The 22,908-nt window shown below is 42.5% G+C and overlaps 1 protein-coding gene across 2 annotated transcripts in view; it reads right to left on the bottom strand.

Annotated features, from left to right (window-relative positions):
* The window catches only part of LOC134873385 (interleukin-6 receptor subunit beta), a 31,278-nt gene that overhangs the window by 6,165 nt on the left and 2,205 nt on the right, over positions 1-22,908 (bottom strand). The window contains exons 2-10 of one of the 2 annotated variants that reach the window (XM_063896937.1): positions 22,113-22,190; positions 8,199-8,300; positions 7,513-7,624; positions 6,235-6,365; positions 4,671-4,801; positions 4,375-4,534; positions 3,914-3,996; positions 1,914-2,136; positions 1,198-1,398 (exon numbers count right to left, since the gene is read on the bottom strand). In XM_063896937.1, coding sequence (XP_063753007.1) covers positions 1,198-1,398; positions 1,914-2,136; positions 3,914-3,996; positions 4,375-4,534; positions 4,671-4,801; positions 6,235-6,365; positions 7,513-7,624; positions 8,199-8,300; positions 22,113-22,190 — 1,221 coding nt within the window. Of the gene's footprint in view, positions 1-1,197; positions 1,399-1,913; positions 2,137-3,913; positions 3,997-4,374; positions 4,535-4,670; positions 4,802-6,234; positions 6,366-7,512; positions 7,625-8,198; positions 8,301-22,112; positions 22,868-22,908 lie in introns of those variants that run through there. The other variant, XM_063896938.1, reaches the window with a different exon arrangement.

A 22,908-nucleotide genomic window follows, 5' to 3' on the forward strand; every position in this document is an offset into this window, starting at 1 on the left:
TCTTTTCACCCTCTGTCTGCTCTGATTGATTAGCTGGCTGGCTCTGTTGGGATTGGTCAATTGGTTAGGGATGTCCCGCCCCTTGACCCATCACGTACAATGTGTTCGAGCGCTATCCAATAGAAGCTCTGTTACGGAAGTGAACAAAATAATCCAATGGAGGCGTTTCAGGTGGGAGGGGGGGGATATAACACACTACAGGAAAGGGAAAACCCTGAAAAGCATAATAGGACCCCTTCAACTAAAGCGCCTTATTTTAAAAGAGTGTCTTTTGTCCTGCTGCCCTTTCAAGTAAAAGTCTAGCTGCTCAGTAAAATACAGTCACACATTTCCCACCTGAAGGCTTTTAGTGTGACGGAGCAGCAAAAGATGTCTGGTTTTAACAGCAACGTTAAAGTTGAAATATGAAAGAGATGTATTTTAGATGATGTTACATGTCAAAGATGAGATCCTTTCCATTTGAACAATCCAGCATAATGATTATCAAGCGTTCGTATAGATTCCCTCAATTCAAAGAAAAATGCTGGTTTTATTCTTTATTTGGTTCTTGTAAATAAATACAATGAAAAAAACAAGAACATTAAAAAACATTATCAAACAAACAGGAAGTGGTACTTTTGTTGGGGACTACTTTCAGTAGTGGATTATCCACATTTAGTGCTCCTGTGAGTGTTTAATGGCAGCAGGAATAATAATACATTTTCAGTGTGTGTGTGTGTGTGTGTGTGTGTGTGTGTGTGTGTGTGTGTGTGTTCATGGTAACAAAGGAACATGTGACCTAGTATAAGTGTGAGCTCACTGATATGATTTTAAAAGTTTTTGTGCAACAATAGATTTACATGGAATGGAGGAAGAATCAGGATTTGATACACAAAACATGTTGGACACATTAAATGTTGGTTGGATTTGTTGACAAGTCAGCATGTCGCTGTGGCAAGACGCTTCACTCCAAGTTGCTCCTGTGGGGATTGCCGACAGTATTGAGTGTATTTAAGTCGCTTTGGATAAAACATGTAATATAATGTAATGTAAAAGACAAAATATCTATCTTTGATTAAATTGATTGGGTTTTTTGCTTCCTGTTTGGGGGTTAGTTGATCGTAATTTATGTAAATGTATTCAAAGATACATACTACCATAAAAAGTACAAGAACTCAAGTATCTTTCTTTAGCCAAACGTTACGTTGCAAGTTTCACCTTGTATGACAGTGGAGGTGGTGAAGCTGTCCACTGTGGTCCCACGGCTAGTAGATGGACGATCCTTGGAACGCCAATGAATGGCAAGATGGCTGACAGGTGGGTCAGAGGGCAGGACTGTGGGGTTCTCCCATTGGACAAAAAGGCCTTTCAAAGCCAGGGAAGAACTGGAAACCCACAAGTTCCTGACCGGCGGGAGAGCTGCAGAAATCCACCCAAGAATTATTAGTGATGGGGAAAGTGAGTCTTTGAACGCTCAGGAGCAGAGTAATTCCTGGACAGGTTGTTCATAGAGACCCATAAATCATGATCTCAATATGAAGCAAAATAAATATTCAGAATTCAATCTGTAACCATGACTTAACTGGGAACTTATCGAATCTCGTGCCTTGCACAGTTCTCAATTTTCAAATAGCTCAAACACATTCGAGACTAAATCGGAGAACATTTGACTAGAGAAGTGTCGTGTTGCAATAGGATTTATCTCAACATCTTGATGCTGCTCTGTAGCTTCCTTCTCTGCAAGAAAAACACGAAAATAAACACTCACACAGGATATTGCAAAAGTGGAGAGCCGAAGCTTAATATCTGATCTTGTGGGCAACTTTTTGCAGATTTCACTTATATTACAGACTCCTTTGCTTCTTTGTTTACCTCAACATGTCCCTTCTATAAAAACGTATTATTTATATGAAATAAACCTAGTTGGCACTCACCACTTTGCCTTTGTGTGTCAATGCTGAGATGAGCAGCAGGTCCATAGCCAGCCGTGTTGAACGCTGAAACCGTGACGCTGCGGTTCCCCTCCTTCACCACCAGGAGCACCATTGACCCGGTGAAATTTTGAATGAAACTGTCCTGCACCGGCTGATTCTTCACCGGCGTGTAGCTCACCTGGTATCCAAGGATACGAACACCGGCATCAGGGAGGTCGAGATGCTGCAGAGCAAAGGATAAGCACAAGACATTTTATACCAGATTTCATTAGAGATTTAAGTATCATTAGTACACTCCAACATATTAGATATTGTATGTTAGGGTTATATTTGTGTTAGTCAACCAACATGTTTATGATTTACACTACTGACATTTTTGGTCATGCATTTGAAATGAATAAATAAATATTCCTGTTTTTCTTTTTAATAACTAGCATTTCCATATACTGACAGATTCTGTCATGATCCAGAGGCCTGTACTACGAACCAGTTCAACAGACCTTGTAGTTTTCTGGCTTAACAAACCCTAACAAACGCGATCACGATAATCGGTTCTACAATGATGCTTATTACTTGATAATTCAACCCAGGGTTTCTCAGTCTAGCTACCAGCGCGCTTACATGAAAGGGGCAGCGTTGCCAACATTTGACATGGAGTACAAACATGGAGATGCATACTGAAAGTGCAGCGTCATGCCTCATGAATGAAGAGTAATCTATCACATGAGAAAAATATGCAGTTAAACTTTGTTTACTTTATGTAACTTTGCAACTGCATGTGCATGCACTGTATATAAAACAGAGTGGAAAACTGAATCTCCCCTTCAGGGATTCAAAAAAGGTCCATCTTCATCTTCTTCTTCTTACAGCTTATTGAATAATAGTCAGATAGTTCTGAAACCGTCTTCCTTGAGACTGGAATATGATTCTATTTATTTAAACTCCATGCACAGAGCTCTGATTGATCAGCAGGCGGTGCTTTCACTCAAATTGATCTCTTATCTCAAACATATAATAACCTCTTCCGGGTAAGTTGTAAAGCACAAGTTACCATGGCGATCTACCCCGGTAAGAAGTGAACCAGCGTCGTAGGACCGAAAACTCAGAGTTAACCCCGAAGCTACTTCGCTAACCCCAAATCCTTTTTTGTAGTACAGGCCTCAGGTGTAATGTCATCTACTGTTTTATATTTAAATGTATTTAAATGTATTTTGTCTCGCGTCTTTTTTTACTTCCTTCCTTGTTTTTTCCGATCTGTGTGATTGTCTGATTGTGTTCACCTGTGTTTCACTACCCCTCCAGCTGTGTCTTGTCTCTGGGATTTGTCTTGTGTGAATTTAGGTCTGTCTCCCCTTGTGTTCTTTGTTGGTTTGTTGTCAATGTTCCTGCCTGTGTCTCTGCTCGTGTCCACTGTCTGTTTTTATGGTTTTATTTTACCTTGTCTAGTCCCCTCGGTTCAGCTTTATTTACTAAAGGTAACTTTTATTTTACACTTTTATACCTGCATCCTGTCTTCTACTGTGTAATGGTGGTTCACACCGAATGTGACGCGATGATTCGCACCGCATTACTCGCACAAGTTTGACTGTGGCTTTATGTTGTGAAATTTCATTCACCATTTGCCAAAATTTGTGTCTATCCGCGTCTTTGCGTTGACCTTACATGTATGGTGTGAACGTACCTTTAGGATCCAACATGTGCTAAACCCTTGACAGATGCAACATCTCTGTAATGTGAAATGCTGATTATAAGTCCAGCATTACAGTAAGTCTAACAGCTAAATGACTTCCTAAAGACTGCAAATATATTTGCACAGAGGATTAGCTACACACACACACATGCGATTATACACATGCAAGCAGGTCATTCAATACGACCTAACATTAAACCAGTAATAAGTTCAATAGTCTGTCTTTCATATTTTGATATTACTATATTATTTTTGGGCTGAATAGGGAAACCATTTCATAGATGACTATTAAAAATGAACTCCGAAATACCTTCCACATGAGATGAAGGAGTAAGGATCCATCAGAGTCTCTTTTTTCCACTCTATAACACACCTTTGGAGGCCTGGACGGCACTGGCAAAGAAAAAGCAAAATATTCCCAGCTGATTTGACTGCTCCAAAAAAAAATGTATTCATGTTATTGGTATAAACTATAGAATGGTGCAGTTATGACGTATTTTGGTAGACCGACCCAGAAGCTGGCATCGCAAGAGTGACTAAAAGCAATGCAATTTTCTTTTATTGGATTTTGGAATATTGCAGACAAAAAGCTCTGGGGCAAACAAACATTTAAGCTACTTAACACATTTGCACAAAATCATTCACGTCGAGACTAAAATTTGAACCACTCTATAGCAAGTTATGCTGAGAAAGTATTTAAATCATTTTATGGAAACACTTCTTCTGATTTTCAGCCTATAATTGAATTTCTGTTTCAATGTAAACTGTTACCCCTGTCCAGCGTCCTCGCGCTGACGTCAGAACTCCAGTCGCTGAAGAAGCCGGGTTCCTCTCTGCAGGCAACGCCAGCCTGGTAGATGGTAAACGTCAGGAGGTCTTTCATTGTGTAGTTCAATGTCTGATCCTGATGTGACGGGACCGAATCATGAGCCTGTAAAAAGTATATTAAGAAAATACCTTTATATAAGTAAAGTTATGTTTTCGTCTATGTACTATACGTACGGCAATTGAGTTAATGTACTGAGTTAAATGTTCTCATACATTAGGTGACCAGAGTTTTAACTAACCAGAGTCCATATGGGAGTGTTGTTCATTCTGTAGCGAAGCCGACAGCTGCCGTCACTGCTGCTTCTCCAAGACACAACGACAGAGTCCTCAGTGGAGCCAAGTACAGTTAATACAGGTGTAGAGGGTTTGACTGAGGAGAGGAAACAAAGACTTAGCAGCAGTTGAAGATTAAAGTGTGCTGGTATCACAGTCGTTGCTAGGTAGCGGTGGAAAGTAACAAAGTACATTTACTCGAGTACTGTACTTCAGTAACATTTTTAAAGTCATTTTTTTCATTCGATAACACTAGCAACTTTGCAGTTACATTTTGTGAATAAAAAATCTCATAAATGATGATGTATTATTATCAAGATACCTGGCAGTTTTAACATATTTTAAGGTTAGCTCCACCTTTACCAGCTGCAAAATAAAAAAATTAACAAATATATGGATCACTAATTATAATCTAGCAGCACAAAAGATATTATTCCAAAATGGCAAAAGTAATTTTACTTATGGTACTTAAGTTAAGTATATCTGATGCCAATACCTAAGTATAAGTAAAATGTTAAATGCAATACTTTGACTTGCGCCAGAGTATTTCTACCGTGATGTAGCCTATGACTACTTTTATTTAAAGGGGCCCTATTTTGCTAATTTTTAGGTTCATATTTGTATTTAGTGCCTCTACTGGGACATGTCTCCATGCTTTAATGTTCAAAAAGCTCTTTATGTTTCTCATCCTGCCTGCAGCACCTCTTTGCACCCTCTGTCTGAAACCAGGGCCCAGTCTGCTCTGATTGGTTAGCTGGCCGCTTAATGTTAGTTTACAATGTGGACATGCACACTGAATCACCATGTTGCCTAGTCGTTCGTTTACCATCCAATGCTTCAATCCCACTGTACTCCTAGGTGTCCCGACTGGAGTACGCTTCTCTGTTTACTTTTCGACGCAGCATCGTTACTACACAACTAACCGGAGCAAAGTATGATTCCGCCGCTGCTGAGGAACTAGTCCCTCAAAATGTAATGCGATCACTGCGATGCAAGGATAGTTTTATTTCTAAAATGATTCTATCAACACAGACATTTATATCGATAGTCTGGCGTTTTAATTTATTTGTCTTGGGTGTACTGTGGAGTGGGTACAACTGTTTGTAATAGCAGGCTAGCAGAAACCGTTGACTTGCGCCAGCCTAGCACAAGAGAACTCTGCAACAAGGACTGGATGAAATGTGTTGGTCTCCTCTGATAAATAGCACACTGGCTAACTTGGAAATTAGGTACTTTGTCCAAAATCCTGAACTACCCCTTTTAGTGTATTGCACCTAAGCCAATCACATACAATGTGTTGGAGCGATAGCCAAACATTCATTTGACTGAGGCGAGGTCAGCGGAGGGTTAAGCAAAACCCATAGTGAGCATGCACTACCATGCCCAGATACTCGTGTGTCTATATAAGACACTACAGGGAAGTAAAGAAGAGAAGTATCCAGTAATAGGGCCTGTTTCAATAAAAGATTTGAGTACTTCTTCCGTCATTGTTAGTGGGTTAGGAAGTGATGAAATATCTGTGCCACTCACTTGCATTGTAAAGAAACACAGTGTGAGGTTTGGACCAGATCTCCTTCATCACATAGTTTTTGATCCTGGCTGTTACATTGAGGACAGCTGCACGGAAGAATATTCCCTTACAGGAGATGATTTCATTTACGCTGAAAAAGAAAAAGAGTGGGAGAAAGGGAATAAATGGAGAATAAGACTTTATTTTTTTTAAATGTGCCAAACACATAAATTAAGAAACAACACGCGGAGCATTTACAAAACATTAACCAATTTAGCGGAACATGTGCAGCGTTAACCGAAACGCTGCAACAAAACAAACAAACAAAAAAACAACACAATGGAAACCAGGAGACACTAAGTGACGCACACAGCTGGGACCGGAGCGCTGGTTGCATTCTGGGATTATACAATTGGCAAATTGTTACTTTCGCAAAGTAAGTATGTAACATTGTAAGTACATTTGAAATGACTACGTTAGCTAGCTAGCTTACAGCAGATATGAAGCCAACAAACTAACAATTTAGGTACATTTCCAGTGACAGTTGGTCAATTTTATAATCCCTGAACCTCATTCAGTGCCCCAGTCCCAGATGTGTGCATCACTTTTTAGTGTCCGTTGTGTTTTGTGCTTCTTGCAGGGCTTTGTATTTATAGCATTGTGTTAATGCAGCGCTTTTAGTCACTGCTGCGCTTGTTTTGTTAAGTTGCTGAATGTTTTCTAAATGCTGCATGTGTTGTCAAGCTGGGTAAGATGTTTCGTTATTTGCATGTGTTTTGCTTTTATGGTTTTCGTCGTTGTTGAAACTGCTGCGTTTTTTCTAATGGAAGTGTTATGGTGTAACTTGCCCCTGTCAACCAGCATAGTGAACATACAGCTCTGGAAAAAATTAAGAGACCACTCCAAATGTTATGGCAGCCGTTACAGTGTCTGTTGAATTCCAACACAGAAACATGTTGTCAGTAGTTTACAGAATACATTAAAAGACATACCTATAAATAGTAAAACCAGAGAATAATTCATTTTTCCAGAGCTGTATTAATACATACATAACATAATACAATTATCCCGGGCCATACATTATATTTTTATGTTAATACTCTTGTACTTATAATGAAGTGCAATTTTGAATGCAGGATTAATACTAACTGAGTATTTACACATTGTGGAATTGCAACTTTTATTAAAGTAAAATTACTTCTTATAACACAGGTACAGAAATAAACAGAACCTAAAACTGGGAAACAGCTTCCAAAAAATGTATTAATTAGTAAACAGCCTTCATTTAATCAGTGTACCTGCTGAAGATGAGAGAGACGTCAGATTCAATGTGGCTGTCTGAATCTTGACTCCACTCACATGTCATAGATCTGTGTGATATCTGGTAGTAACAGGACATGTTCAGTGTCTCTGTAGGAAAACAACAGAGGGCTTTATGGTGGTGAAATAAACGTTAAATGCACCGCAAATCTGAACTGACATTGCTACATTGCTTTAGTCCTCCACATCTACACTTAAAGATTCAAAGGTTGTATGGTTATATGCACATGTGATAATGCGCCAATAAAGGGGGGAATAAAGGAGCCCTATTTTGTTCAGAGCAGACTGGGCTGTGGTTTCAGACAGAGGGTGAAAAGAGGTGTTGCAGCACAGGCAGTATGAGAAAAGAGCTTTTTGAACATTAAAGCATGTCACACTAGAGACACTACATGCAAATATAAACCTGAAAATGAGCAAATGGAGCAAGAGTATGGTGCAAGGAACACAATGGTGCAAGATAAAAGACAAAATAAGTGAACTACATGTAAAACAGAGTAAGATGACATGAAAACAGTATTTGATGTGGTAATGCATATTTTAATAATAATTAAATATATTGGCTGTAAAGGTTCTATACATAAGTCTACTGTATTACTTGAGTAAATGTACTTTGTTTTATTCTACCACTGCTGACTGAGTGCTGAATGTGAGTGTGTTTGTTCACTTTGTATAGATGGTGTTGGAGAGCCACAGTGTTTGAGGTCAGTGACACACACTCGCTTGTCCTTCTCACACCTCTTCAGTTCAGAGTCTCTCACCGTCACCTCTGCCACACACAGAAAACACACAGAATGCAAGACTTACTTTCAGGAAAAGACACGTTAACTAAACCGAGACGTAACTCGGCTGAATCTAACTTCCCTGCAAGTAGAACATGTTTTGAATCACTAAACAGTGATGCATCACCCAGGGTTCAAATGACGAAGTTAAACCGGGATCATTTAGCGAATATTTCTCTGAATTACAGATAGTAATATTGATTATATTTACCCATTTAAATTGTTATCCCTACCGTCATAATGCTTCAGATGCAACTGCAACAACACACATGTTATGAAAGGGAAAGGGAAAAAATCGTAATTGGCTACAAATAGTTCGGGTTAAAACAAGTATGCCAATTAAAAAATTAAATAAGTCAATTTTGAATTTTACTATTACAAGGCTTGGTTGAATACTCCATTCTGATTGGTCATTTTGGGCATTTCAGGGGTTCTTTATACTGGCTAACACCCCGCTGCCAAGCATGTCATGACTGTTGCTGAGGAAACAGTAGGGCTGTGGAAGATGGTGACCGAGCAATGCTAGGCAGGCCCAGGGGTATGCTCCCCCTAAAGAACATTTTGAAAAATAACCCCTTAAATTATGACTTCTAGTTGAGAAACCAACAGAAGAACACGGAGAGGAAGTGAGCAGTAAAGGGAACAGCAGAAGAAGACAGACAGCCCAACATATTCCCTTCAACTTGTGTCAAAATGCTGCAGCAAGAGTTTTAACAAATACCAGAAGGCTAGATGACACCACCCCTGATTTAAACCCTCTTCACTGGCTACCTCTCTGCTTTAGAATTGATTTTAAGATTTGAGTGATTACTTTTAAAGCTCTTAACGGTTTTCCCAAAATAGGCTCCGTCAGAGCTCCGCAGCTCTGGAACTCCCTGCCCGAGAATCTAAGGCTGGCAGAATCAGTGACATCTTTTAAATCACTTCTTAAAACTCACCTTTTTATTAAAGCTTTTAACTAAGATGACACCACTCTTCAAAAGATCTCATGAGAAACAAACAGAAAAGCGAGGATACCCGGCCCGGACGAAGCCCGGAGTCCCCTTCTGGAGCCAGGCCCAAAAGGAGGACTCGTCAGCGAGCGTCTGGTGGCTGGGCTTGCCACGGAGCCCGGCCGGGCACAGCCCAAAAAAGCAACGTGGGCAACACCTCCGCTTCTCCGTCCCGCGGGCCCACCACCTACGGGAAACAGCAATGGGGTCGGGTGCGCTGCCAGAAGGGTGGCAGTGAAAGCAGAGGGTCTCGACGGACCAGACTCAGGCGACAGAAGCTGGCTTTGGGGACGTGGAATGTCACCTCTCTGGGGGGGAAAGAGCCGGAGCTTGTGCGGGAGGTGGAGCGTTACCAGTTGGATCTCTACGCACAGCGTCGGCTCTGGAACCTTACTTCTTGATAGGGGTTGGACTCTATTCTTCTCCGGAGTTGCCCAAGGTGTGAGGCGCCGAGCGGGTGTGGGGATACTCCCAAGCCCCCGGTTGAGTGCCGCTTTGTTGGAGTTTACCCCAGTGGACGAGAGGGTCGCCTCCCTACGCCTGCGGGTTATGGGGGGGAAAACTCTGACTGTTGTGTGTGCTTATGCACCAAACAGCAGTTCAGGGTTTTCAGCCTGCTTGGAGGCCCTGAAAAGAGTCCTGTATGGGGCTCCAGAAGGTGACGGTGGGCTAAGGATTGTACCACTACTTTTTGCAGATGATGTGGTCCTAATGGCTTCATCGGTCTGTGACCTGCAGCACTCACTGGATCGGTTCGCGACCGAGTGAGAAGCGGCTGGGATGAGGATCAGCACCTCCAAATTTGAGGCCATGGTTCTCAGCAGGAAACCGATGGACTGTCCACTCCAGGTAGGGAATGAGGCCTTACCCCAACTGAAGGAGATCAAGTATCTCGGGTCTTGTTCTCGAGTGAGGAACAATGGAGCGTGAGATGGGCCGGAGAATCGGAGCAGCGGGAGCGGTACTGCAGTCGCTTTACCGCACCGTTGTGACGAAAAGAGAGCTGAGCCAGAAGGCAAAGCTCTCTGTTGTTAGAAATAATAAATATATTGAAAAGGAACATTAAAAGATAATTCACTGTTTCTGGACGGAGCATATTTGTCCAATTCCGGTAGTATTACCGGATGTTGTTTTTAGCCTCAGATAGCATAAAGCTAATATTGTATTGTATATATGAGTCGAGGGAAAAGGACGCGTGGAGTTACATACTAAACACACCGCCTCTACCTCTCACTCATTGATGCTGCAATGATACTATTGCGTGTTTAATAACTGATAAACCTCAGAAGAATTGCATAATAGAATATCAGGTGAGAGCTCCAGGACATCACTAACAAGATGGCGACGGTGACGTCATAAGAGGACCCGCCCCCGACGAGTAGAAGAGTCCGGAGAACCCCATGTGACAAGCGGCCAACAGGATCCAGCCCCCCGCTACCAACCAATGAGAGCACGAGACCGGAGCACGTCTTATTTTGAAGTTGTTTATTGTATGGCCGGAAAGGGATGGTTCTATAAAACATGTTTGTATTGTGAAATCGATCTCTCTTTTGTTCCGGACCGCCAGACAGAAACTATTGATGAGCTCCACTCAGTCAGCGGCCTGTGGAAGCGTGTACCGGTATATGAGCCACAGCTGTGAAACTTTTGTAAAACCTACTGCTCCATCCTTTTATTAAATACTCCTTTTAAACTTTCATGAGGAGCTTCACTTTGTTTTCTTTTAAATCGACTCCTGGGCTTCGAAGAAATGAACATTTCCTACACTGTCTACCGGGCCATCTTCGTTCCTACCCTCACCTATGGTCATGAAGGATGGGTCATGACTTATTTTTACAGTCAATGGTCATGACCGAAAGAACGAGATCGCGCATACAAGTGTCCGAAATGGGATTTCTCCGCAGGGTGGCTGGCATCTCCCTTAGGGATAAGATGAGAAGTTCAGTCATCCGGGAGGGACTCGGAGTAGAACTGCTGCTCTTTTCGCGTTGAAAGGAGCCAGTTGAGGTGGTTCGGGCACCTAGTGAGGATGCCACCTGGCTGCCTCCCTATTAGGGTGGCCAGACGTCCGGCTTTAGGCCGGACAGTCCGGCTTTTCAATGCCCTGTCCGGCGTCCGGCGCAGCATCAAGCCGGACGCGTATTTGTCCTCCTTCTTGAGGCACTAGGCTTGAAGAGCGGAGTTCTAGAATCTTTGCTGGGACGCAGCACAACGTCCAATGCCGTAACATATCTGTTCTAACAAATGATTGGCTAAGAGCGGTGTCAGATAAATATCTGCTATATCATTGGTTAAAAACGTAAACAAGGCTCCATGTGCTGCCACTTCATACATATGCCGGCTTCTTTGACAGAAAGTTTGCATCATGCCAAAACGTAAGACCGCATTCAATCCAGAATGGACGAAAGAGCACGATTTTATATCTAAAACCAGTCGAGACTCCTTTCATGGCTTCTGCACACTTTGTCGTTGTGATTTTGACATAAGCAGTAAGGGAAAAGCTGCCATTGAACGACATGCGGATACGGAGAAGCATAAAACTAATAGACGTGCGGTACCTCTTCAATGAGGACATTTTTTCGTGAAGCCTCGTCGCCCCTGGATAATAAAATAACCGCTGCTGAGCTGTGCAAGGTTTACCATGCTGTAAAGCAACACCAGTCGTACAGAAGTGTAGACTGCGGCGTGAAAGTGGACCGGGAGATTTTCAGTGACTCGCCCACAGCTAAAGGGATGACTGAAGCAGCTGCCCCCTTGCCAGTCAAAAAAATGTGAAGCAGATGTTCTGCTTTTTTATGAAAGAGCAAAGAAATACATCAGTGAAAGATATGACTTCTCTGACACAAGCTAGCAAAGTGGCCAAGCTTGGCCTCAAAACTTCTGTGCCATTTGAAGACTACAGTGCTGCTGTCCAGGCCTGCAATCTGGACATTGATATGGATGGACTGTATGAGGAATATGCCATGGTGGAAGGTTCCTTCAGCTCACCAGAAATGGAAGGTTGCCACAGTGAGGAACGATATTTGAAACTGTTTTCCAAAGCAGATGTACCACTTGTGAATCTCAGGAAGGTCAGCGCCTATATTTTCTCCATCCCATGCAGCAATGCACATACAGAACGTGTCTTTTCAATGATGACAACTGCATGGAGAAACGAGAGGAATCGCCTGGATGTGGACAGTGTCAAGGCTGAGCTGCAAGTGTGTGTCGATTTCACTTATCCCTGCACAGAGGTGTACAAGAAGTTCATTGAAAACAAAAAACTCTTGGATGCAGCCAGGAAAGAACAGAAGTATTGCAGATAGACAATCAACTACTTTGGTGAGTACACTAGTCTTATGATTTCACTGATGGGCTGCATGAAATATTTATATTTATTGGGTTGAAAACAATACAGATTTTTGAAGGTTGATAACAGTATTCTTGCTATGTTGTTATTTGTACCAGTCCCTGCAGGATATAAACAGGCCCAGGGGCAGTGGGGGCTTGGAAGCCATGATGTCAGAGGTGCTGTTGTCTCCTGAGCTGCTACAGAGGGTGAATGTGGAGTTTGCCTAAATACAGGTGGACTGCTGTACACACACACACACATATACAGATGAAGACACTGAAGACAAGTCCCCAAAAGACTGAAGCACTTTAGAAATGCTATACTTTTTGAGCAGTTGAATGTAAATGTTTTTGTTTTTTTTACAATCTCCTTTGTTGTTTACATAAAAGGTTATTTATGCTTTTCAAAAAAGCATTTTTGTATTATTATGTAAGTTACCTGTTATTTGTTTTTTCCATTTAAGTCCACACATGTTATGCTTTGTGGCACTCTGCACTTTAAAAGATTCATCTCAGTGGTCAGTTTTTGAACACCACAATGTATTGAATAAATACAAATACTGTGAACAAACCCTTTTTGACTTTTCATTCATATTTTTTCCTATTCAGCTACACAAACATCATCTTTAAACCACACAAAATTGTATTGTAAATGAGAGTATACCAGAGTCCTATGTACATCATAGTAATTTATTGATATGCCGCATAATGTCCTCCTTTTCGGTGTTATGGAAATGGTCACCCTACTCCCTATGGAGGTGTTCCAGGCACGTCCAGCTGGGAATAGACCGAGGGGTAGACCTAGGACCAAGTGGAGGCATTATATCTCTTCGCTGGCCTGGGAGCGCCTTGGTGTGGTTGATGTGGCCAGGGAAAGACAACTTTGGGGCTCTCTGTTGGAACTGTTACCTCTGCAACCGTGACGGATAAGCGGGAGAAGATGGGTGGATGGAGGTTTCAAGGTTTCAAGGTTTCAAGGTTTTATTTGTCATATGCACAGCAGATACAGCGTATATGTTGGCAATGAAAATCTTATGTCGCGTGCTCCTCCAACAACTCAACATACATGGTGCAAATAACATAAATAAAATAGTGAAAAAGAGAGAAGAATATTTACAATATCAACAATAAAGATTTGAGGATGTGAAATATATACATGTGTGGAATACATTGAAAGTATTTAAACACTTTACACTGTTGAATGATGATGGACAGACGCATATATTATGTATAGCAGATGTATATGGCAGATGTGTATAATATATAGATATGTGTACTATAAACAGATATGTATGGCAGATGTGTATAATATATATATATATGTATATGTATGTGTGTACCAGACATGTGGACTCGAGTCACATGACTTGGACTCGAGTCAGACTCGAGTCATTATTTTAATGACTTCAGACTCGACTTGATAAAATTCGCCATAACTTGCGACTCGACTTGGACTTGAAAACTATTCACTCGAGACTTGAATCGGACTTTGCCTCTTTGACTTGTAATGACTTGACATGTCTCCAGTCAAAAAATAAATTTCCTGATCGTGGACCAAGACACCCCAGAGACTCATTCACTTCCGCGAGAAAAACAAAGAAACAAACTAAAAAAGCGAACGGGCGGGCAGAGCCTACTGGCCGATACCTGAGACATGTTACAGAAGTCGAGCGTCCGGTCTGCATGAGAAACAAAATAGCCTAAATCACACACTTTTCACAGCCAAGATGGTCCTATTTTGCCAAAGTGTACTAGCTTATATCCTGGTCTGATAATGTTCGTAGGCCTGAAGTAAACTATTTTCTCCCTGGTAAATCTGGAGGAACGTCAGTCAGCTTTAGGCTACGTGCGAGTCAGCTATTTCCCCCCTTTTTTCATGTCACTCGAGCGTTTTCTATTTCAAATGAATACATGAGTCAACGAAGAACAACGTTAGTCGGCACGCAGAGGAGATGGCGTCCACACCACGAATAGTGGCATTCGCGTTCACAGACTACATTGTTAAAGAAAAAAAGCGGTTTGCAACATGCAAAACTTGCCGAGCCAAGATTTCTGATGGAGAGGCAACAACATCCAACTTTGTCCGCCACTTGCGACTGCACAAAGACAAGTAAGTTGATGTTAATCATGTAGCATGGTGTAATGGTCATAACTAGCTAGCTAGCATGACCAGAGATAGGCTTTAAAACTATTTAAAAAACGTGCATGTTCGGTGTGGTGGTCCAACGTTAAAATGTAGCATGGTGGAAATAATCTGCTTGGTGTAAATTCATTGAATTTTAGGTCCATACATGTTTTGCATCCCTGCAAATCGGTCTCTGACAGTTGACGTTTTTTATACAATTGTGACGTGAACGAGCCGCCATTTTCGAGGTATTCCGAGGAACAATTACTGTGACAGTGGGCGGCAACTCTGAGGCAAAGGGTTATCTACAAGCATATCGTTTTTTAAATAGCGAAAACCAGGGGAAATGGACAAAACAGACAACGCGACAGGATACCGTATAGAGACAAGCTCAGCAAAGATGCCAGAGACCGTTATGTCGACTTTGCCTCAGAGTTGCCGCCCACTGACAGTAATTGTTCCTCGGAATACCTCGAAAATGGCGGCTCGTTCACGTCACAAACCGTCAACTGTCAGAGACCGATAGGCTATGTTGACATGCCTTAAAACTCTACTGTATCATCGAACGTGCATGTCTACTAAAATAATTGATTTGGACATTGATTTGATTCCACATAAACACCACTGCCTGTTCTGAAACTCAAAACAATAAGCCCAGCTAAGCCCATGAAATGCGAATGTGTAAATTAATTGTAGCTATTGTTTCTTACAGTAGTATGGCTATTTGAAGTAGATTTTCCGTTTGACCTGCATTCTGGAATCTAATCAGGCTTATTCTTGCCACATACGTTTTTAATTAAAGGCTTACAAATCATTTCATTTATATAATTGTAATATCTTGAAGAAACCCATTTGAAATAATGTATTAGTTATTTGTTTATTTATTAGTATAATATAACATCATAGATCCACCATTGCCCTTTTCATGTCACACATCCCCTAGAGGCAGCTAGGGTGTTTGTATGATAAATAAACGTTTTAATATAATAAATGTAAATGTATTTATCTCATACAGATTTGAAGAATACATGACGACCAAAAGCATCGCAAGTGATCCACACCAGCCATTGATTTCTGCTTTTTCAAGCCAAAAAGGTACCCAATACAATCCTGCCCACCCACAACAAAAAGCCATTACCAATTCAATACTGACAGACTTGGTCATTGGATGCAACATGCCCCTGTCGATAGTGGAGAACAGATTTTTTCGGCAGTTTTTATCAGTGGTTGACAGCAAATATATTCCAGTATGCCGCAGAACACTAACTTCCAAAGTGGAAAACGTTGCTGAGGACACACGTATGTGGCTGAAGACACAAATAAGTAAGACTGACCATGTTTCAGTCACAGTGGACATTTGGTCTGACAGAAGAATGAGGGGCTTCCTTGGGGTAACTGTTCACTATATGGAAAGACAAGAGCAGGGCAGCATACAGTTAAGGTCCAATCTCCTCTCCTGTGATCGCTTCATAGGCCCACATACGGCCGAAAGAATTTGTGAGCTTTTTGAAAGTATCTGCAAAAATTACGGGATCAAGGAGAAGCTGGATTTCATACTCTGTGACAACGCTGCAAATATGAAAAAGGCTTTTACAGTGTGCTTCCCCAGCGAGGTGGATGAGACCGAGGATGAGCCAATCGATGACCCTGAGCTCTGGTATGACCTCTCTTTAGAAGACATGGAGAATGTAAATGAAGCCATGGCCACGCTTGCAGTGTTTTGCACACTCTCTACAGCTTGTAGTGGGTGATGGCTTAAAGGAGACCAAAGCGACAGCTTCAACCCTCGCAAAGCTCACCAAAGTTAGTGCATTACTGCACACCAGCTCAACTTTCAAGGATGCATTTGAGGCTGAGTTTGGAGCGCGAGGGGGTATTCCTGCCGCGGTGAAAACCCGTTGGAATTCACAACTCAGACAGGTTAAGGCAGCCCTGCAGTATGACAAAACACAGCTGTGTCAGGTACTGGAAAGCGTGGGGCACAAGGAACTGTCCTTTTCGGCAAGTGGAATTTGATGACTGAGCTATTGGATATCCTGAAGCCATTTGGGGAGGCAACAGATATGACTCAGGGAGAAAACGTGGTGACCATCAGTTATGTTTTACCCTCGGTTCTATCTCTGAATCATCACTTGGAGAGCCTGAAAACTGAAGTCACATTCCTGAGAGGCCTTGTCAAGGCACTCCAAGCTTCTTTGAAAAAACGATTTCGGGGAATCTTTATCAATGTGAGAATGGACAACAATCAAGACGAAATATCGGCACCCTTTTCTGATCCAGTCTACCTTAAAGCGGCTGCTTTGGATCCCCTCTTCTCTCTTCAGTGGGTGGAGCCCCATGTGATGGTCACGCCGGATGTCAAGGAGGAAGTGGCTGATAAAGTGAAGGGTAAGCCTGTGGTTTAGGGATGCATAACTGTAACTGATATGATGGCACCTTGTTCCATGAATTATAACATTTGCTCTTCAATATCTATCTCAAATGTTTTTCAGATCTTATTTTAAAGGATGCTGCTGAGTTCCATCGGGCTGGGGCGATTGTGGAGGAAGAACGTGAAGATGATTCCACTGGTCAAGAGCAGGGCCTGTTTGCAGCATACCGCAAAAGGCCCAAGAAGGATTTTGTTGACAGTCCTGCACTTCAGCTAAGTCACTATCTGGACAGATGTGAAGTTTCAAGTTTCAAGGTTTTATTTGTCATATGCACAGCATATACAACGTATATGTTGGCAATGAAAATCTTTTGTCGCGTGCTCCTCCAACAACTCAACATACATGGTGCAAATAAGATAAATAAAATAGTGCAAAAAGAGAGAAGAATATTTACAAAAACAACAATAAAGATTTGAGGATGTGAAATATATACATATGTAGAATACATTGAAAGTATTTAAACACTTTACTCTGTGGAATGAGGAGGTATGGACAGATGCATATATTATGTATAACAGATGTGTATGGCAGATATGTGTAATATATATATATGTGTACTATAGACAGATGTGAGTAGACATTCACAGAGCTCAGGAGTTCAGCAGTCTTATAGCCTGTGGTATAAAACTGTCTCTGAGTCTGGTGGTCTTGGTCCGGATGCTGCGGTACCGTCTGCCAGACGGCAGCAGACAGAACAGATTGTTGCTGGGGTGATGGGGGTCCTTTAATATCCTACCGGCCTTCTTCCTACACCGCTGGGTGTAGAGGTCCTCCATGGATGGCAGCTCCGTCCTGGTGATGTGCTGAGCAGTTTTCATCACCCTCTGTAGAGTCTTACGGTTGAGGGCGGTGCAACTGCCATACCAGGCGGTGATGCAGCCAGTCAGGATACTCTCGATGGTGCACCTGTAAAAGTTGCAGAGTATCCTGGAGTCCATGTTGAACTTCCGCAGCCTGCGGAGGAAGAAGAGCCGCTGTCGAGCCGTCTTGGATATGACCCTGGTGTGATGTGTCCATGTCAGGTCCTCACTGATGTTTACCCCGAGGAACCTGAAGCTGCTGACTCTCTCCACAGGAGTCCCGTCGATGGTGATGGGTGTGTGTGCCTCTCTCTGCCTCTTCCTGTAGTCCACAATCAGCTCCTTTGTTTTGCTGACGTTGAGATGGAGGTTGTTGTCCTGGCACCAAGATGTCAGGGCTCTGACCTCCTCTCTGTACGCCGTCTCGTCGCCGTCTGTGATCAGGCCGATGACGGTCGTGTCGTCAGCAAACTTGATGATGGTGTTGGAGCTGTGTGTGGCCACGCAGTCGTGCGTGAACAGCACATAAATACACGAACACACTCACATACAGTACACAAATAACTAAGATTAGGGAGGTGTACTCTGTCTCTCTCTCTGTCTGTCTGTCTCTCAAGCGCCTACCCCCAGCACCTTTCATTGTGTGTAGTCATGCTGCTTAATTGTTATGCAGATTAAACATTGTTTTATTGAAATATTAGGTTTCTTTGTGATTTAAGCAAAATGTTGACCTACTGTAACTGGCATCCACTGAAGCATCAATGCCAGTTACATGCATCCACACAGTCCATGCCTCACTAGTCAAGGCGCTTTACCAACTTTAGGATGACAGTGGTGCCTTCCGTGCTCATACATTTCTAACCCACCATTCACACAAAATACTTTGAAGGTCTTTGGGCGCATGCGTATATACAGATATATAAAATATATGCATAGTTTAATCTGTATGTATAAAAAAATACTGAAGATTAGGTTGATATGTTGAAATTGTGTGATCGTTAGTCTGATAATGGCATTATTAAGTGAAGAGTACATGATGACTTGTTCAGGACTCGAAGAAGCTTGGGACTTGGACTTGGCCTCGACTTGGCTTTGGTGTTACTTGGACTTGGACTCGACTTGCCCTTCTCTGTCTTTACTTGGGACTTGACTTGGACTTGACTGCTGAGACTTGGGACTTACTTGGGACTTGCCAAACAGTGACTTGGTCCCACCTCTGGTGTGTACTATAAACAGATGTGAGTAGACATTCACACAGCTCAGGAGTTCAGTAGTCTTATAGCCTGTGGTATAAAACTGTCTCTGAGTCTGGTGGTCTTGGTCCGGATGCTGCGGTACCGTCTGCCAGACGGCAGCAGACAGAACAGATTGTTGCTGGGGTGATGGGGGTCCTTTAATATCCTACCGGCCTTCTTCCTACACCGCTGGGTGTAGAGGTCCTCCATGGATGGCAGCTCCGTCCTGGTGATGTGCTGAGCAGTTTTCACCACCCTCTGTAGAGTCTTACGGTTGAGGGCGGTGCAACTGCCATACCAGGCGGTGGTGCAGCCAGTCAGGATACTCTCGATGGTGCACCTGTAGAAGTTGCAGAGTATCCTGGAGTCCATGTTGAACTTCCGCAGCCTGCGGAGGAAGAAGAGCCGCTGTCGAGCCGTCTTGGATATGACCCTGGTGTGATGTGTCCATGTCAGGTCCTCACTGATGTTTACCCCGAGGAACCTGAAGCTGCTGACTCTCTCTACAGGAGTCCCGTCGATGGTGATGGGTGTGTGTGCCTCTCTCTGCCTCTTCCTGTAGTCCACAATCAGCTCCTTTGTTTTGCTGACGTTGAGATGGAGGTTGTTGTCCTGGCACCAAGATGTCAGGGCTCTGACCTCCTCTCTGTACGCCGTCTTGTCGCCGTCTGTGATCAGGCCGATGACGGTCGTGTCGTCAGCAAACTTGATGATGGTGTTGGAGCTGTGTGTGGCCACGCAGTCGTGCGTGAACAGGGAGTAGAGGAGAGGGCTGAGCACACAACCCTGAGGGGCTCCGGTGTTGAGGGTCAAGGTGGAGGATGTGATGTTCCCCATCCGCACTGCCTGGGATCTGCCCGTCAGGAAGCTCATGATCCAGTCACAGAGGGCGCTGTTGAGCCCAAGGTCCCTGAGCTTAATGATGAGCTTGGAGGGCACAATGGTGTTGAATGCTGAACTGTAGTCAATGAACAGCATTCTCACATAAGTGTTCCTCTGGTCCAGGTGGGAGAGGGCAGTGTGGAGTGTGAGGGAGATGGCATCATCCGTGGACCTGTTTGCTCTGTAGGCAAACTGCAGGGGGTCCAGTGAGTCAGGGAGGGAGGAGGTGATAAAAGTTTTGACTAACCGCTCAAAGCACTTCATGATGATGGAGGTGAGTGCAACTGGGCGGTAGTCATTGAGGCAGATGGGTTTTGTCTTTTTGGGGACAGGGACAATGATGGACTCTTTAAAACATGTGGGGACTACAGACTGGAGCAGTGACCTATTGAAAATGTCTGTGAACACATCTGCCAGCTGAACTGCACACACCTTGAGAGCACGGCCAGGGATGCCATCAGGTCCAGGAGCCCTGTGTGCGTTGATCCTTTTCAGAGATCTACACACATCTGCACTGGTTAAAACCAGTGAGCAGGGATCCTGGGCCTTTTGTGCCTCCACAGCCGGGGGCTTCTCAAAGCGTGCATAAAATGTGTTCAGTTCATCTGGGAGAGATGCAGACACTTCCTCAGCACCACTCGTTGTCCTTTTGTAGTCTGTTATTGTTTTTAGTCCAGACCACATATTTCTGGCGTTGGAGCCCTTGTAGTTCGACTCCACCTTGTCCCTGTATTGTCTTTTCGCACTGCTAATAGCTCTCCGGAGTGCATACCTGGAATTCCTGTACTCATCCAAATCACCGCCGCTGTGCGCGATGGCCCGTGCTTTAAGGACACCACTCTTTTGTGTTGTATTTGTTTATACTTTCTTTTTTTGTATTACCGCTGCTATAGTTCAAATGCTGTATATTTTACAAGGTGGGAATTTTAAACGCAAGCTCTGTTGCCGCCTGAGCGGCCTGTTTTTAATCCCTGTAGAGCACTTTGTGACTTTCGTTTGAAAAGTGCAGTATAAATAAAGTTATTATTACTATTGTTATTAACTGGAACACGTAAAAGGGAGCACACTACTCCCATTTTAGCCTCCTCCACTGGTTGCCTGTGCATTTTAGAGTCCATTTTAAGATTTTTTTATTTGTTTTTAAGTCTTTAAATGGTCTCGCCCCGTCTTACCTCTCTGAGCTGCTCCATCCTTACACTCCTGCCCGGTGCCTCAGGTCAGCTGATCAGCTGCTCCTGGAGGTACCAAGGCCTAAACGGAAGCTCTGAGGGGATAGAGCCTTTTCCGCTGCCGGTCCTAAACTGTCGAATGACCTCCCATTGCACATTAGACAAGCCCCTTCACTGCCCATTTTTAAAACTCGTCTTAAAACCCATTTCTATTCCTTGGCTTTTAACCCAGCATGAGACTCTGATTCTGTTTTTGTTTCATTGGTCTTGTTGTTTTGATATTGTTATTGATTTTTTATTGTTGCTTTTATATTGTTTTTGTGCTATGTGTTTTCATCCATGTGCATCACTTTGTTTCAGCTGCGGCTGTTTTTAAAGGGCTTTATAAATAAAGTTGATCATGACTATTATTATCCCTAGGGGATCCACTGAAGTCCTCCCAAAAAAATACAGTTTTTTTTATCCTCTACGACACTACTACGATAATAACTACTTGTACTTTGTGCAAGAAATTAAAAAGATTTTTTATTTTATTTTCAAGGTCGTTGAAGATTCATTCCTCTAAAACAAGACATTTTATGTTTTGTTTCTGCTTCCGAAGTACATAATGCTGCTAATACTTTTACTCAAATACAATATTGAACGTTGGACTTGTAACATGTTTTAACAGTGTGGTATTGTTACTTTAGGTTATTCAAAATTACTACTTCCAACACTGATAAAATGATAAAAAATAATCATTTAATAATCTAGACTAATCTAGATTGACCACAATACGTTTCAGAAAAATACAATTTTACATTTAAATAAGCAGCAAAACAGTGGGAAACTCACCATGAGAAAACACTCTGAGGAGGCTCATCGCTGTCATCGTAGCAAGGTACAGTTTGTGTGACAAGATGTCCATCTGAGCTGGTAAAAAATGACAAAATATTCAAAAGATTAGCTCGTTGTAAACATTAAATAAGTCCGTCCTCTTTCGTAACCCGCTATTTTGTATCTAAAAGGACTATATGACTACAGAGAACGTGTTTTTTAAGTCTCTGGTGTGTGAAAGCTGTGAGCGGTGAATGAGGAAGATGTAATGTTGACCAGGAAACTGCTGTGTGTGTGTGTGTTACAATTTAAATTTCCAGTGAAATGATCACATCTTCCCTGCTGAAATACACCTGCACGGCACTAGGGACACCTGAAAATTCCAACATAAATATTTCATTAATTGTGTTGCAATGTCTGGAATGATTTTCTCCCTTTTGCATAAACATGTTATAAACAAACTGGTAAAAAAAAATCCGAGATATGTACAAAGCATTTGACAGTGTTCAAATAAACTTGTTTTGTTTTCAGAAACATTCATAATATGCATGGAAGTTGCTGTATAAATAAAGTGCATTTTCAGTCCTGTCTGTGTGAGTAGTATGGTAGTAGTAGAAGTCAGTGCTCTCTGGTGGACAAACTATGGAATGGAGACACTGTCAAATCCTAACCATAACCCAATTCAATGGCAATACAATTTATAATTCCAATTGTAACTAAATTATCAAACTAGTATTCTTTTATGCGTACTTTTCACATTTCCAGGACTAAAGACATCTTGCTTACACTATAAGGGGCACTATTATGCTTTTAG

This window comes from Eleginops maclovinus, chromosome 12 (assembly GCF_036324505.1).
Source record: "Eleginops maclovinus isolate JMC-PN-2008 ecotype Puerto Natales chromosome 12, JC_Emac_rtc_rv5, whole genome shotgun sequence".
NCBI classification, from domain to species: Eukaryota; Metazoa; Chordata; class Actinopteri; order Perciformes; family Eleginopidae; genus Eleginops; species Eleginops maclovinus.